Source organism: Myripristis murdjan, chromosome 8 (assembly GCF_902150065.1).
Source record: "Myripristis murdjan chromosome 8, fMyrMur1.1, whole genome shotgun sequence".
In the NCBI taxonomy this organism is placed as follows: domain Eukaryota; kingdom Metazoa; phylum Chordata; class Actinopteri; order Holocentriformes; family Holocentridae; genus Myripristis; species Myripristis murdjan.
The window spans coordinates 31,936,030-31,952,470 of NC_043987.1; the positions used below are offsets into that span (position 1 = coordinate 31,936,030).

Sequence of the window (16,441 nt, forward strand, 5' to 3'; positions counted from 1 at the left end):
TGTTTTTTTTTTTTTTTACTTTTTTGCAATGTTTTGTGTCTGAAGCATCGCCGCTTGAAGCTTGGGTGCTTTTTGTCCTGTTGGTGGCGCTGCGGCAGCCCTGGTGTCAGTCCTGATTCTGGACATGAATGTAAAAACACATCATTCCTCAAATCCTCCGAAACAGGAAGCGGAGGATGAGAAACGACTCTTCTGTCGCCTTCCTGATGTTCAGCTGCGGGGAAACAAATGAAAACAACAGAAACACGGAAAATAAGTCGACACACGCAACGCCGACAAATCCAGGAGGGAAACTCGCCTCCCTCGCCCGGGTTCGGTCAAAATTTGGAGTTTTCTCCGGCATCCTGATTCATCAGAGAACAAACAAAAGGAAGTGAGGTCGAGCCGTTTTTCCGTGTTTTTTTCCGCGTTCGCTACAAAAATTAAAATATCACAAAAAACTCTCTCTCTCCTTGGTTCCCTCCTCGTTTCCTTTCTTTTCCTTTCCTCCACGCCGCCTCGCCTCCTCCCCCCCCCCCCGGCCTGCTGTCTGTCTGTGTTTCATGCGGATGGAGGAGATATTTGCACCGTAGGCGGCCGCCGACAAGAATATCCCCGTCCTCCACGCGGCGTTATTAAACTGCGTCTCCCAGCTGAATAATGAAGTATTAAAGCTGCGGCTCCCCGGCTCAATGATGATGCATTTCTCCGGCTCAGAGCTGACGATGAGGATTTGGCGGAGGAGAGGAGGAGGAAGAAGAAGAAGGAGAAGAAGAAGGGGAATTAAAGAGGATGGGAGAGGAGAGCAAGGGGAGGAAAAGAGGAGGAGGGAGGAGGGAGGTGGTTGCAGACGGGAGATCAGAAAACTTGAAGAGAGGAGAGAGGGAGAGAAAGAGGGAGGAACAGGGGGGAAAGAGTGAAAGCTGAAGGAGGGAGGGGGGAAAGAGAGAGAAAGAGGAGGAGACAAGAAGAGATAGAAGAAGGGAAGAAAGGATGGAGAGGGAACGAGAAGCAAGAAAGACGGAGGGAGAAAGAGAAAGAGAAGGTCGGCGTGAAGAGAAAAAGAAAGGGATGTAAAGAAAGAGAGAGAGCGGTGGGAGGAGAAGGGACAGCGAGCCAGGCAGGGAGGGGAAAAAAAGAAAGGAGGAGGAGGAGGAGGGTAAAGTCAAAGAGAGAGGGAAGGACGGGAGAAAAAGAAGAGACAGTGAAGGAGGGACAGACGGAGGCGATAAAGAGGGAAGAAGAGGGCAGGGATGACAAGGAGAAAAAGGCAGACAGAGAAAGTGAAAGAGAGAAGGAGGGGGAGAACGAGAAAGGAGGGAGGGAAAGAAAAAAGGGAGTCAGTTTCTGTTTCTCTCTTTCAATCCACCTCTCTCTCTCTCTCTCTCTCTCTGCCTTTACTTTCTGCTCAATTACACTCCAGTGCATTTGAAGGTGGACAGGAGAGAGAGAGAGAGAGAGAGAGAGAGAGAGAGAGAGAGAGAGAGAGAGGGAGAGAGAGTGTATTTTGTGAGCTCGGTGCTGTGACTTCATGTGATTCTTCACTGAATCAGGAAAACGGAGCTTCAGTCATGAGTTTTTGCCAAAACTGTCGCATCAAACTCGGCTCAGACTCTGAAGTCCAGGTTTCTGAGCCGCGGAGACCAAACCCTAAACCCCAAACCCTGAACCCCGAACCCCGAACCCCGAACCCCTAAACCCCTAAACCCCAAACCCCTAAACCCTAAACCCCAAACCCCTAAACCCCAAACCCTGAACCCCTAAACCCCAAACCCCAAACCCCAAACCCCTAAACCCCTAAACCCCAAACCCCTAAACCCTAAACCCCAAACCCCTAAACCCCAAACCCTGAACCCCAAACCCTGAACCCCAAACCCTGAACCCCAAACCCTGAACCCCAAAGCGACCCGTTCCCATGTCGGAGACGTCTGACAGCTCGGCTTCTGGCCTCTGTGACGCCTCATCAGTGTCGAAGGAAAACGGGTCGCCGCAGGATTTCTTTTCCTCCGTGGCCAGCAGCATCAGTGTCACACACGGGGACACGTTCACTTGATTTTTGGCATTTTTTTTTTTTTTTTTTTGGTTCCCATGGAGACGCCACTCGCCTTCCAAGATAAATCCACAGAAGTGAAACTCGGTAAACTCCACGTGGGCCTCCGCTTCACGCCGGCTGTTGAGTTTCTGGGCGGATCCTGATGTGACGATCCTGATGTGGTTTCTGCTGCCGAACGTCCTGAAGCACAGCGAGCGGAAGACATTTTCTCACGTCTGACAAATAAAATATTATTCATTTTATTTATTAATCACTCATTGAAAAACAAAACAACAGCACAAACAGCTCTGGCTCTGGTGGTAAAGCTTCATTAAATCATTTTACATGCACTTTTTTTTACTGTAAAATGACACTTTGCAGTCTCGTTTGCTGGTTTGATGTTTCTGCAGGTCTGCATCGGCCTGGATAAGCTCCTCCTCTTCCTCCTCCTCTTCCTCCTCTTCCTCCTCTTCCCTTCAGCTTCATCCAAAGCGTCTCTGAAACGTCACGTTCTGCAGAGAAACACTGAAATCTCAGATCAGCGGCCACAGAGGAAGGTCATTCAAAGCAGCGTCAGCTGGTGGCTGGACGTCTGCAGCTTCACCACGTTTTCACATCGGAGACAAAATAATCCACATAATCCAACAGGAGCCTTGTGAGACACACGTCAGTCAGCTCCATCGCAAAAAAAACAAACAAACAAAAAAAACACATTTTCCCCGTTTCTTTCAAGTTTTGCACAAGTGATTCACTGTGAAGCAGGAGCGCTCTCAGCGCCCTCTAGTGGTCAGAAATCACTTTAATTAACAGACGTGTTGACGGTGATGCGGCTGATTGGGATTAGCTGACATCATCTGCAGTAAAATGTGCTGCTTGAGCCCTCACAGCACCGGATTGAGCTGACATGTTCGAGCCAAATTCAGAAGTGTCATGTGGCGTTCAGGCGTCGCAGGAAATCATGTAAACAGATGAACTGAGACGTTTCCTCCTCGGTTTGATTATTGTAAACATGACCGCTGTAAACTCGTTCAGGGGAAAATGTACGGGGCGGCCGTCTTATGAGTGTAAATGCTTACTGTCTCTCTGTGTGTGTGTGTGTGTGTGTGTGTGTGTGTGTGTGTGTGTGTGTACGTGTGTGTGTGTGCGTTCCTGCAGCAATCGAGCAGAGCATCGAGCAGGAGGAGGGTCTCAACAGATCATCAGCGGACCTCAGGATCCGCAAGACACAGGTGAGACACACAGCCACCGGGGCGGAACACACACACACACACACACACACACACACACACACACACACACATACACACACACACACCAGTGAAACCGAGTGTATGTAGCAGTAAAAAGCCTTATTCTAGCTTCTTCTTTATTATTTTTTTAGTTCTTTTTTTGTGAAGAGAGCCACAGCTTCTTCTTTTTCAAGGCTTTCTAATCACTTTTTAATCCAGATTAGCAGATTAACTCCAATTTAATTCTTCATGATTTTCATCTTGTCTCTGCCAGTCTCTGCACTTTGTGACTGAATCTGACAGGAAACTGGATGAAAACCTGAACCTGTTTTTCTTCTGCATGGAGGAAAAAGACACACACACACACACACACACACACACACACACACACAGAGTCTGCACACTGACACACACACACACACACACACACACACACACACACACACACACACACAGCACTGCTTCTCTTTGCAGCCATGTTTGATTTGACCCTGAAGTATTCTGCTCTGTCATTGGCTGCCGCCTCCTCGGCCGTCTGCTCCCCGCTGCCTCCTGGTGGCCGACAGGAGAACTGCAGCGCTGCTCGCTCTGCTGCATCAGCACCGGCCTGACGCACACACACAGCCTGCCAGCAGGACTGAGAGCAGCCTGTGTGTGTGTGTGTGTGTGTGTTAGATAACACACAAACTGCACACATGCACAACACAGGCAGCCACCTTTGAATAATTTATTTATGTCCAAGAACATTCGCATTAATCCAGGAAGTAAACGACTCAGGATGCAAATGTGTTACGGCACACACACACACACACACACACACTGGTGTCCATCACAACAGTGTGTGTGTGTGTGTGTGTGTGTGTACACCGTGCTCTTGAATGAAATGAACTAAATTTGATTGGCAGGTCTGTGCTGCCCGTCTGTTTCATTGCCTTTGAATCTTTTATTTTATTTTGCCTCTAATATTTCAGCAAATTGCAGTTTAATCCTCAGTTCGATGTTTAAAGTGAGAGCTGTGTGTGTGTGTGTGTGTGTGTGTGTGCTGAGGCCGGTGCCTCGGTGTGTCGTCCTCTGGGTCAAGCATCGTTCGATTTCTGTCTTTTTGTCGTCACTGTTTTGCACGTTTGAGTTTGGAAACTTGGACTTTCCTGAGATTTCAAGCCACTGCGACGTGTTGATACTCTGACATTTATATTTAACTGGCATATTTCCAGAAAAATAAACGCTCAGGAAAAAAAATCCACATTCAGCTAAAAATCATTGGTAAATAATAAATAATATGAGACTGATGTCATCATAGCAACATCCTTCATGACCTAAATAAACCTAAATACAGAGTAAAAATGCAGCACTTTAATGAACAGGATGGAGAGAATATGGTGGAGTGATTTACTACAAACTCTCTCCCTCTCTCTCTCTCTCTCTCTCTCTCTCTCTCCCTGCAGCACTCGACGCTGTCACGTAAGTTCGTGGAGGTGATGACTGAGTACAACACCACGCAGTCCAAGTACCGCGACCGCTGCAAGGACCGCATCCAGAGACAGCTGGAGATCAGTGAGTAAACCGCTGACAAACAGCCAGCAACAAACAACAAACAAACAAACAAACAAACAACAAACAAACTCCAGCTCTCGGGTCGGGCAGGAGAGGGCGGGGAGGTCTGGCCCGGTCACAGCAGACGATCTGCTGCTGATGACTGTCACAACTGTAAAGTAGTGATTTCTCCTGTTTAACACATGACTTTAGTCTTTAGCTACTTTTAGATAGAGATAGATAGATAGATAGATAGATAGATAGATAGATAGATAGATAGATAGATAGATACTTTATTCATCCCGCAGGAAATTCGCAGTTTTTCAGCAGTGTCCACAGATTACAGATTAAATAAATCAATAAAAAAAAGATTAAAAAAAATAAAGAATAAGATCTAAGTACAACAGAATAAGATCTAAGTACAACCCAGTGTGCAAAAAGCAATGTGCAACAAAAAAAAAAAACAGAAAAAACCGTGTGCATGGGTGTATAAAATGTGCATAGAGGTAGGTCAATGTGCAAATTTAAAAGAAATATACAGTATTTTAACAATGAGTCACATGCAGAGTCAAGAAGGTAAAAAACACAACAAGTACCTGTGAAGTTGTAAAGTTGTAGATTTTCATAAGATTGGATGTTTCTGGTGAAAAAGTTTGTTTTGTCTCTATTTGCTTTACTTTATTTGTCGTTTGATTGAGTTCATTATGTCTTCTCTTACTTAGATCTTCTATGTATTTTCTTTTTTTCAGACATTTAAGGTTTATTTATTTACCTGACATGTTTCGACGTTTGACTTCCGCCTTCATCAGAGTGTCACTGGGTGTTGGTGTGACACATCTTTATCAGCTGTTTTTTTTTTTTTTTTTTTTTTTTCACTCCGTCCTGCAGCCGCTCAGCTTCCTAACAGCGACGATCACGTCTCATTTGATCTGATAAAGTCACGTCGAAGCAGAATGGCGTCTGATTTCGCTCGCCTCTGATTTGCTGAACCACATTTGAAGCTGTTGTAAAGCAGCCAATAGAAACACAGGCGGTGCCACAGAGGAGCTCATTTGGATTTTAACAAGCTTAATATATTTGTATATTTAAAAAATATAATTTATAGTTTCTGTGTAATTTATTTATGTATTTATTTATTTCAATATCATTATTTTATTTATTATTATTTTATTTTTATTATTTATTTTATTATTTACTTATTTGTTTTTGTTTTTGTTTTTTTTGATCATTTTCAATTTTGTGATCATTTTTGTGTTTTTGCGGGGGTGGTTTAATATTTTTATTTGATTAAATTTGTAATTTAATTTTGTAAATTAAATTTTAATTTAATTTTTTGTTGTACATTGTATTTATTTATTTTTTTAAATAATGTTTTAAATAACGTTCCGGTATGTTTTTGCTGACTCTTTCAGCGTTATATTTTAATCTCAACACTTTGAGTATAATTCTGTTTTTCTATTTCTATTCTATTCTATTTTTAACAAAAACCAAAATATCTTTTCAGAGTTACGACTCGGCAGAAATGAATGAAAACCAAAAAAAAAAAAAACATACTGAAATACCTGTCGCCCTTTTTCAAAGTTGGTGAGCATCGAGACGTCGAGGCGCCGGTCACATGACGCCGGTCACATGACGCCGCTGTGGGTGGACATCTTGCATCATTCGTGTTTCAAAAAAAAAAAAAAAAAAAAAATGCAGGGCGTTGAATTTACACCAGACTGCCACAACAGTTTAAAAAGAAGTTTAGTAGCTCACCAGACCACACACACACATACACACACACACACACACACACACACACACACACACACACACACACACACACACAGACTGCTGTATATTTTGGGTGAACTGTTCCTTTAATAAAGTGCTGGTAAACCGTCAGCCCGGTGGGACCCAGTTAGAACTGAACAGCACCAAAACAATAAAAAATAAACTAAACTAATGTATTCCTGGCTTTGGTGATGTCACAGCAAACTCTGGATGCTGATTGGCTGTCAGGTGAAACATTTAAAAACTGATTCCAGACCTTTTTTTTTTTTTTTTTTTTTTGTTGATGGAGTCATTGGTCGGTTTGCAAAGAACGAAGTCAGACACACTGCTGATAACCATCAGAGTTAAGACACACACACACACACACACACACACACACACACACACACACACAGATGCAGCCACAGATTAGACTAACAGGCACAAGACAAACACACACAAATGGTTTAGATGAATACACACGCAGACAGATACAGGCCCAAATTAAGCTGATGCAGACAGATAACCAGTGAGCACACACACACACACACACACACACACACACACACACACACACACACAGACTGCAGAGGTAGTGCAGCTATTTCCTCGGCGCTGACCTTCAGAGAGACAGACGCAATTCACACACACACATTCTATATTTCTTTTACTGGCAACACACACACACACACACATACACACACACACACACACACACACACACACACATTCTATATTTCTTTTACTGGCATCACACACACACACACACGAAGATATATGGTACATCTCGTTCAAATGCTTCTCCCTCAGTCATGCCAGCATTTATGCGCACACACACACACACACACACACACACACACACACACACAGTTTTTTCTGATCGCTCGATCTTGGAAACTGCTTTTGCAAAACTCTAAACCACAAAACCTCACACAAAAACATCATACAGCTCATGCAAAGGCAAACAAATCTTGCAAAAGCCTCTTAAAAACTCATCAACACACACACACACACACACACACACACACACACACACACCATCATTTGAATAAGCAACACAAAGCAGCAACTACACACTGATGGTAAAAATGAAGAACACTTGTGGCTTTTTGTATTTTCTCTGTGTTCTCTCAGTTATACGTGTAGTGAACACACACACACACACACACACACACACACACAGGTATCCAAATGTGTATGGAAAGAGGGAAAAAGGGGGTTTTCTGTTAAAATGTTGCACAGTAACTCAACTAAAACGGCAAAATTTGGGCAAAACCTCGACTTCTTCATGAATCTGGTCATTCAACTTCTTCTTCACCTCCTCCTCCTCCTCTTCCTCCTCCTCCTCCTCCTCCTCGATAAGAGCCACGTGGCGTCAGGCTGGTGGTTCTCAGGTCTCTTTGTGCAGCCCGGCTCTCCTCTCTGAGCTCTGTGCTTCTTCACAGTAAAGGAGGCGTTTGGTCATGTGACTCTTCTTCTGCACCAAACGGACCAATCGCGTGCCGGCCCGCTTCACTCAGGAGGAGCAGACTGTCGTCATGGAGATCTACGAGGAGGACAAACAGACTGTCACTGCAAAAAGCGCTGGCAGAAAACTGCAGATTGTGAAAATTTGTAAATTATCTTCCAGGTTATATAATTCATCATCACACCGTCCTGCAAGGAAGCGCACACGGAGAGAAATCACTTTAATCTGTATAACGTCAGGCCCGTGTGTGTGTGATACTTTCACTTTGAACCGGCGTTTTATCAGGATGCAGCTTCAGAGGAACGTGGCAGCAAAATAAGAACCAAACACACAAACGTCGTTCAGATTAGGATGGAGCCGCTGTAATCTGTGTTTAAGATCAAACTCCAAACGTCACCTGGTCCGGAGCAGGTGATGTCTGTGGCGTACGTTACCATGGCGATGAAACCCTTCGCGAGCTCACCTTGTTAATCTGGCTTGGCAGTGCAGCCCTCAGTTCCACGACCTCATAATCCCAATCTCAGTCATGTAGAGCATCCAGCTGGTAAACCCTTTATAGGGCATGCAAAAAAAAAAAAAAAAAAAAAAAAAACAACCCTAGACTGTTATTAGTGAACATGACATGACTTTATTACTTTTATAAAAATTTTCAAAAAATTTCATTTTCCTATAGAAAATCAAAGCCAGTGAGATTGGTCAGATGCCACAATCATGTGACCTGGGATGTAGAGCGAACTAACTGAGACAGGGGATGGACGTGATGTGTAAAACTTTTGAAATTACCAAAAATAGCCACTTGCCCGATAAAGGGTTAAACACATAAAATAATAAATAAATAAATAAATTTGCTCCTTAATATTTCGGTTTAGGCGAAACGTCGCAGCACAAACGCCTCCAGGTTTGAAAAGCTGGAGGATGCCGTCTCCAAAAAACCAAACTGTGCTTTTCAGTGAATGATAAATCTGTGGTTGGTGCTCCGACGGGTGGACGCTCGCTCGGCTTCGGCCAATCAGAGCGCAGGAGGCGGCGGCCAAAACCACAGAGAGTGTTTAAGTCTGATGAGCCGTTTAAGAGATGAAACGCTCCGCCTTTCAGACGGATCCTGCACCCGTTTGAGTTTATGGCTCTTTTTATGCACACACACTCACTCACACACACACACTCACTCACACACACTCACACACACACACACACACACACACACACACACACACACACACACACACACACACACTCACTCACACACTGATATTAGAGCCATTAAGTGCAGCAGATGCACCATTAAAAAAAACACACAACTCTAATCAATCTCCCTCCCTGTCTCTGCTCATCTTCTCCTCTATGTGTGTGTGTGTGTGTGTGTGTGTGTGTGCGTGTGTGTGCGTGTGCGCGCGCTCTGCAGCTGGGAGAACCACCACCAACGAGGAACTAGAGGACATGTTGGAGAGTGGCAAGCTGGCCATCTTCACCGATGATGTAAGCACCGCACCTGAGCCCTGCTCTGCCTCTGGGTCGCTTTAACCGCCGCCATTTTGCCTCCCTCGCCATCTCCATGGCAACCGGGGACGCAAAATGGCCACGAGGTGCGCTGACACATCAAGTGAACACGGCCTGTGTCACGGTTCTGCATGGCGGACGGGGAGCCTCTCACCTTGGCCTCGGTGCCGTCGAGCTTTTATTTTGAAGGAGGGATGCCGCAGCACAAAGATAATCGTCCACTCCTTCAAAATAAAAGCTCACTTTTTTACGGTGCCACTGCCACTCTGGCCGGATGAGAACGCGTGGTGTTAGTCTGTCAGTGTGCGCCTGCTCAGGTAGGTCAGGTACCAGCACGGGACACCTGAGACGCCACAGGTAACACGTTTTTATTTTTTGTTTGTTTTTTTTTTTATTCTGTTTTATTCTGCAGGGGAAGTGAAGATAATCTGAGCACTAACACTCAGTGAATAAACAGATTTTTTAATTTATTTTTTGAGCTGACAGATTTCCAGGATTTTCTTTGACTTGTATCAAAGATTTGATGAGATTCCCTCTCAGGACTCTGGAATATTCTTCTCAAAATTACACAAAATTTCCAGAAATTCCCTGAACTGTGGGAACCCCGGTAAAGGTCAAAGGTCATGACTAAATGCAGAGAGGGTGCACCTCTGTGCTGCTGCTTCTGCTGTTTCCACAGGATATGGAAAATCCTGGAAATCCCAGTGGGAGTGTGATCCAGCTGTGGGAACGCTGTGGATTAACAAAATAAATCTGAAAAGTGGGATTAGACCGGACTGCACCAACGTCAGTCACGGTCAACACGATTAAAATCCAAATTAAAATTTTCTCAGCAGATCACAGCAGATAAATGATCAATAATGCTATGATTAATACTTGATTTGCTTTCCTGCTTATTCTGTTTAGGCTGTTTTTTGTTTGTTTGTTTGTTTTTTATCTGAATTATGCCAGTATGAAAAAAACAACAAAACCTGATACTGTATTATTTTAATTATTTTTTATTTATTAAATTATTTATTTTCTGTTTTTTTTTTTCACGTTATTTTTTTTTTAATTTCCACGCTGCAAATAACACTTTTAGCACATAAACAAACACAAACAATGAGGATTATGAAGGTATAACAAACAAGTAGCCCTTTTTTTTATTATTCATTTCATAGTTTTTTTTTTTATTGTTCTATTCTTCCTTTCTCTTTTTTTCAAATGTAACAGCTCCTTTCTTGTCACTTCCCCATTTGAACTGGAAAGTAGATCCGGAAGGTATCACTTGGTAACCTTACGCCAGGAAGCAACGACCTGACAGCTCTTTCACAAAAAAATGTAGTTATATGGAAAAAAAAAAAAATCAGGACTTACTGTTTTTTTTTTCATATTGTCATAATCTGCTTGGTTTGAATTTATTTATGCACTAAACGTGTTAAAGCTGCTTTACTATGGAAGTAAATGGAGAGATAACAGAGAGATATCTGTATTTATATTTGTTTTGGGGCGAAATAATTCAGATTCGGATTTGGGAAAAATCTGAAAGTATTTTATTTATTTATTTATTTTTTAATCCTTGGATTTTAACTACAAGTAAATATAAAATGACTGAAATTCCTTCTTATTAAAACTATATAGATTTAGGAAACCCAGTCTAAGGACTATGTATTCTGGAAATCAAAGTAAACATAACATTATTCACTTTTTTTTTTTTTAGTTACTGTATATTCCTTTGGTCTCCGTCCGCTCGGCAGGACGAGACAGAGCTTCCGGGTTAACGCTGCTTCAAAATAAAGGCCTGGACATCAAAGACAGTTAGAGTAGCATTATTCTCTGCAAGGAAACTCGCATTGTGAAGAAACTGCTTGTATTAATTAAAGCCAAATTTTAAGAAAAATGCTCAGAAGGCTAATTTATTGCATAGCGAACACACTCACATGAATACATGCAGCAAACGAACAGGTGCAGGTGAATTTTCCTTGTTTTTTTTTTAATGGCAATAAGACATGGGTCACCCGCACAGCAATGCACGTTAAACCCTGAACCCCCCCCGCCCCGCACCCCCCGTCCCCTCCACAGATCAAGATGGACTCTCAGATGACCAAACAGGCCCTGAACGAGATCGAGACCCGGCACACCGAGATCATCAAGCTGGAAAACAGCATCCGCGAGCTGCACGACATGTTCGTCGACATGGCCATGCTGGTCGAGAGCCAGGTACACACACACACACCCCGCCTCTGTGGTGAAGCGTTTAGAGCATGTGTGTGTGAGTGAGTGTGTGAGTGTGTGTGTGTGTGAGTGCGAGAGTGACCGGACGCTGTGTGATCTTTTCACCAGGGAGAGATGATTGACAGAATTGAGTACAACGTGGAGCACTCTGTCGACTACGTGGAGCGAGCCGTATCCGACACCAAGAAAGCCGTCAAATACCAGAGCCAGGCCCGCAAGGTAACACACACACGCGCACACACACACACACACACACACACACACACAGTCAAGTCTCAAAGCTTAGAAATGATTCTTTGACCTGACGTCCTTTCCTTTTTCTGAACTGCAAGATCACAGCTGACTTTTTTTGTTAAGCTGTCAAAAAAAAAAAAAAAACAAGGAAAAAAAAAACACATTTTCTTCCTGGCTCTAATGTCTTTACCTGGTACATTTCCATCAGTTTTGTTTAACTGATTTTGCTGCGTGAAATTATTATTATTTTTTTTAATTAATCGGTTAATTGTTCAGTCTATAAAAGTGTCAAAAATAATGTAAAGTCTCATGGGAAGTGATCAAAGTGCAAAGTGACGTCTTCAGATCTCTTCCTCAGTCTGAGCCACAAAAACTCAAAGTATCACTTTAGATAAAGACATGAACTGAATATGAAATCTTCACATCTTCGCGAAGCTGCACTCAGACGTTGTTTGGCATTTTTACCTGATATACGACTCGAGCATTTAGTCGATTATCAAAGTCGTCATCCATCGGTTTTCACATTTCCTCCTGACGCTGGCGGTCCAGTTCGCTCTCCTGTCCCGCCTCCAGACACCGGGGACGATACGATCAGCTGTCAAAATAAATGTGTTGAAAAAATAGAGCCGAGGCGCTGCCGAGCTGTTAGAAAGGCTTTTGCTCCACCTGCCGTCGCACCGAAACATCACAACTTACATTTATGACCAACCAAAAAGAATGTAGGGTTGGGAATCGAGAACCGTTTCCCATGTGGAACCGGTCCAAAATGACTGAATCCATCGGAACCATTCGTGTCGACACGTTATCAGTTCCTTTAATGATTCCTCATATTCCCGCGTCCTGCAAATTTAACAAAGGACCTCCTCAACCAGAACTGCCAAGGACAAGAAAGCGGTCGAAAGTTTGGCTGCAATTTACCAAAAAAGACAGAAGTTTTGCAGCCTGACATTTTCGCAGGGCAGAAATAACATGTAAAGGAGGAAATATGTCTAATAAGCTGAAACACCTTAGACAGCAAACACGGAGTTAAACATCCACAGGGCCGAGTGTTTGAGCCAGCTCCGCTCATGAAGGCAGGATCAGCTACGACAAAATCACTCAGCAGCAGAAGATGTGAGGGGATGTTAGTGCCTCTGAGCGGGTTAAGATTTACAACTCATCCAGGTTTTTAAGAATGAGTCAGTAAACTCGGCGTTGTCTGACGCAGGCTGGAAAACGTGCACTTTGATTTACAGTTAAAAACATTTCGCCGTGTGTTTCAGCTTCTGTTAAACTAACGGAGCTGCAGCGGCTTCCGGTCTGAGCTTTCAAAATAAAACCTTTGTTATTGTGCGCTTCTCATTACTGTTAACAAACAAAGTTGGGGCGGCAGGAGAAGAGTCTAAAATACGGGAGAAACCTGGGAACAACGGGAGTGTTGGCAGCTCTGCTGGTCATCTGTGATTATGTGAGGATGACGGTTGTTTAATGGTTTAGGGTTAGTATGGTTTTGTGTGGGTTACTGTACGGGACACCCACCTCACCACCCCCTGTCTTTCCCAGGGACATAATAACGTACTTAGAATTGATAAAGAATTGATAAAGAATTGTATCGATAAGAAGAATCGATAATGGCATTGATATCGATAATTTCTTATCAATACCCTCCCCTAAAAGAATGAAGTATAAAATATGTGAAACGGTCTGTTATGTGAAATAATAAAATGAACATCATATTGAATTGTTCAGACGATGGAGGCGTCCAGGTTTGTGAATGTGACTGTAAAATGAGTCTGACGCCCTTCCTCTTCCTCTCCTCTCTTCCTCTTCCTCTTCCTCTTCCTCTGTCGTCCTGCAGAAGAAGATCATGATCATCATCTGCTGCGTCATCCTCGGCGTCGTACTGGCGTCGAGCATCGGCGGCACGCTGGGCTTCTAGAACCCCCCGCCGCCCGCCGCCGCCGTGATGACTGCCGCCGATCCCGACCGACCGTCCGACCGACAGCCAGCAGAGAGAGAAAAAAAAACCAACAAAAAAACAACCAACTACAACAACAACAACAACAACAACTACAACACAAAACCATGAAACAAAAATGCAAGAGAGAAAACCAATCAGCTAGGAAGAGATAACAAACCAATCACAGCTAAGAGGAAAAACGACATACCAAGGGGTTGGGTGGGGTTCAAAAAAACAAAGACAAAAAAAAAACACAACGATAAAAATGCCATCACATTATAGCTGACTTAAATACATAACGTATACGAAAAAGAGGGTACGAATAAGCCTACTATTTATGACAGATGTACATGTAAATGTATTGAACATATGAAGCAACACATGGGTTAGCTACCTGTAAAGAAATTATGACCTATAAGATTTAAACATTTACTTGTTTGTTTGTTTGTTTGTTTGTTTGTTTCGCCTCTTATCAGTTATTTTTTAGCGGTTTCTTTCATTTTTTTCGGGAGTCTCCGAGGACAGTGATGGTGACCGCTGCTGGGTGTGAGTTCTCCAGGGCGAGCATTCTACAGCCACTTCTCTTTCTCTTTCTTTCGTTTGTTTTTGGCTCTTTTCCCTTTTGGAACCGGGGCGCTCTGGAACCCAAACACCTTCTCTAGAACGTTTCCAAAGCGCCCTCGCAGAACGGCGAGGCGCTCGCGGCGAGAGCGTTCGCCAACCCAGAAATTCGCCAACGTGGGCGCGTTCTAGAACGTTCCCTAAACGCGAGTCCCAGAACACGTCTTTCCCCTGCCGGGTGTTCCCAACAAGGGAAAGACCGGTGCCCTTTCTCCGGCTCGAGTTTCAAGAGTCTGCAGTTCTAGAAAAAAAAAAAGGTTCCAGAGCGCCGCGGGGTTCAGGGCTTGGGGGTTTCCGGAACGCCGCGGCGGGGCGTCCCGGGACCGCAGCGTTCCGGAGGCACTCCGACAGGACGAGCGAGCGGTCTCCGGCTCCGTGCACAACGCTGTACAGTTAGCTAAGTAGAACCAACTTTTTCCCCCCTCGCTGCAGGGAGGGAGGGACCGGCCTCACCGTTGGCTCAGCCACGCCCCCCTCAGGCCTCCTCTCATTGGTCGATCACTCCTGCCATTCACCTTTAGTCAGCCTGTCAGATTAGCTTCGTCCAGCCAGCCCAACCTGCCACAACCAGCCAGATTACAGCTCACATCTGGGGGGGCGTTATCTTACATCCCCCGAAACGCCTGACCAATGAGGACAGAGCACACACACACACACACACACACACACACACATACACGCACACACACACACACACGGAGCTGTTTCGAAGCCCCCGTGATTGGCTGGGAAACCTCTGTGGGGGCGTGTCATTACAGTGGCAGGTTTCCATGACAACAGCCTCCCCTTCTTGTTACCGTCCGTCCAACCAAAGAGCAGGGGGAGGGAGGGGCTCTCTGGGTTGAATCCGATTGGCCGGCAGCAGACAGCCTGACGTTTGACTGACAGGTGGAAGGCGGGGAGAGACGGACGGTCAAACTATGCAGCTCAGACGCCAGGGAGACGACTCGTCCCGCCCCTCCCGTCCAGCACAGCCAATGAGGAGCGTGGATTTCACGTCAGAATCCGATTGGTCTGTCGCTCGTCACGCCGACCCGGGTCAGGCGCCGCCACGACTCTTCTTCCGGCAGATTCCATAAAAATGAAGAGAACACATTAAAAAGTAATGAGAAACTTTAAATAAGCAGCTGACTAACAAACAACGAGACGCGTCGAGAAACCCGAGAGACACCGGCTCGCCCCGCCCCGGCTCGCCCCGCCCCGGCTCGCCCCGCGTGTCGCCCCGCCCCGCTCGCCCCGCCCTGAGCGTCGCCGTGATGTCGTCCTTTTGTTTGGTTTTTTCGGGGAATGTTTGTTCGTTGTTCCGTGGTGCTGCTGTGGTTTTTTTTGTCGTGCGCGCGTGACGGGTCCTGTGACGTATCGGCCTGCCGTCATCAAGTAGAAGTTATTCCTGTTTAGTGTGTGTGTGCTTTGATGCTTTTTGCCTCTTCACCCCCACCCCCACACCCAACCCCCCTCTGTGTGTGTGTGTGTGTGTGTGTTCAGATTGTGATAGTTAATACACACCGTCGAAACGCCTGAGCTGGACAGCACGGCAGGGTGTGCTGCTTTCCTTTCCTATTGGTGGGTTTGTCTTCATTAGAAGGTGGAACACACACACACACACACACACACACACACACACACACACACACACATGTATCTGTTGCTGTGCATGCTGACAGTAGAGGTAGCTGGGCTCGTTGGTGTGTGTTAGATCACGTAGAAGCCGCTTTGTGTTTTTGCTCCTGGGAGACGTGACGCGTCCTTTTCAACACATCGTCCACATGTCCACGCTGTGCTGGGGAAAAAAAAATCTAATTTATTATGTTGTACTTTAATTCATTTTTGTTGAGGTAGCCCTTTATCAATATGCTTTATGCCACTTTAATTTTTTAATTTGCACTAATGAAGACATGACAGAAAAATGCAAGCAGCAACACGCCGACTTTGACTCAAAATGA

The 16,441-nt window shown here is 44.7% G+C and overlaps 1 protein-coding gene across 1 annotated transcript in view; it reads left to right on the top strand.

The window, feature by feature from the left end:
- Positions 1-15,488, top strand: part of stx1b (syntaxin 1B) — a 100,124-nt gene extending 84,636 nt beyond the window's left edge. Inside the window, exons 5-10 of the mRNA XM_030058170.1 lie at positions 3,167-3,240; positions 4,686-4,794; positions 9,396-9,469; positions 11,552-11,689; positions 11,813-11,923; positions 13,776-15,488. Of these exons, the coding sequence (XP_029914030.1) occupies positions 3,167-3,240; positions 4,686-4,794; positions 9,396-9,469; positions 11,552-11,689; positions 11,813-11,923; positions 13,776-13,856 (587 nt within the window). The 3' untranslated portion in view covers positions 13,857-15,488. The remainder of the gene's footprint in view (positions 1-3,166; positions 3,241-4,685; positions 4,795-9,395; positions 9,470-11,551; positions 11,690-11,812; positions 11,924-13,775) is intronic.
- Positions 15,489-16,441: the final 953 nt, after the last annotated feature.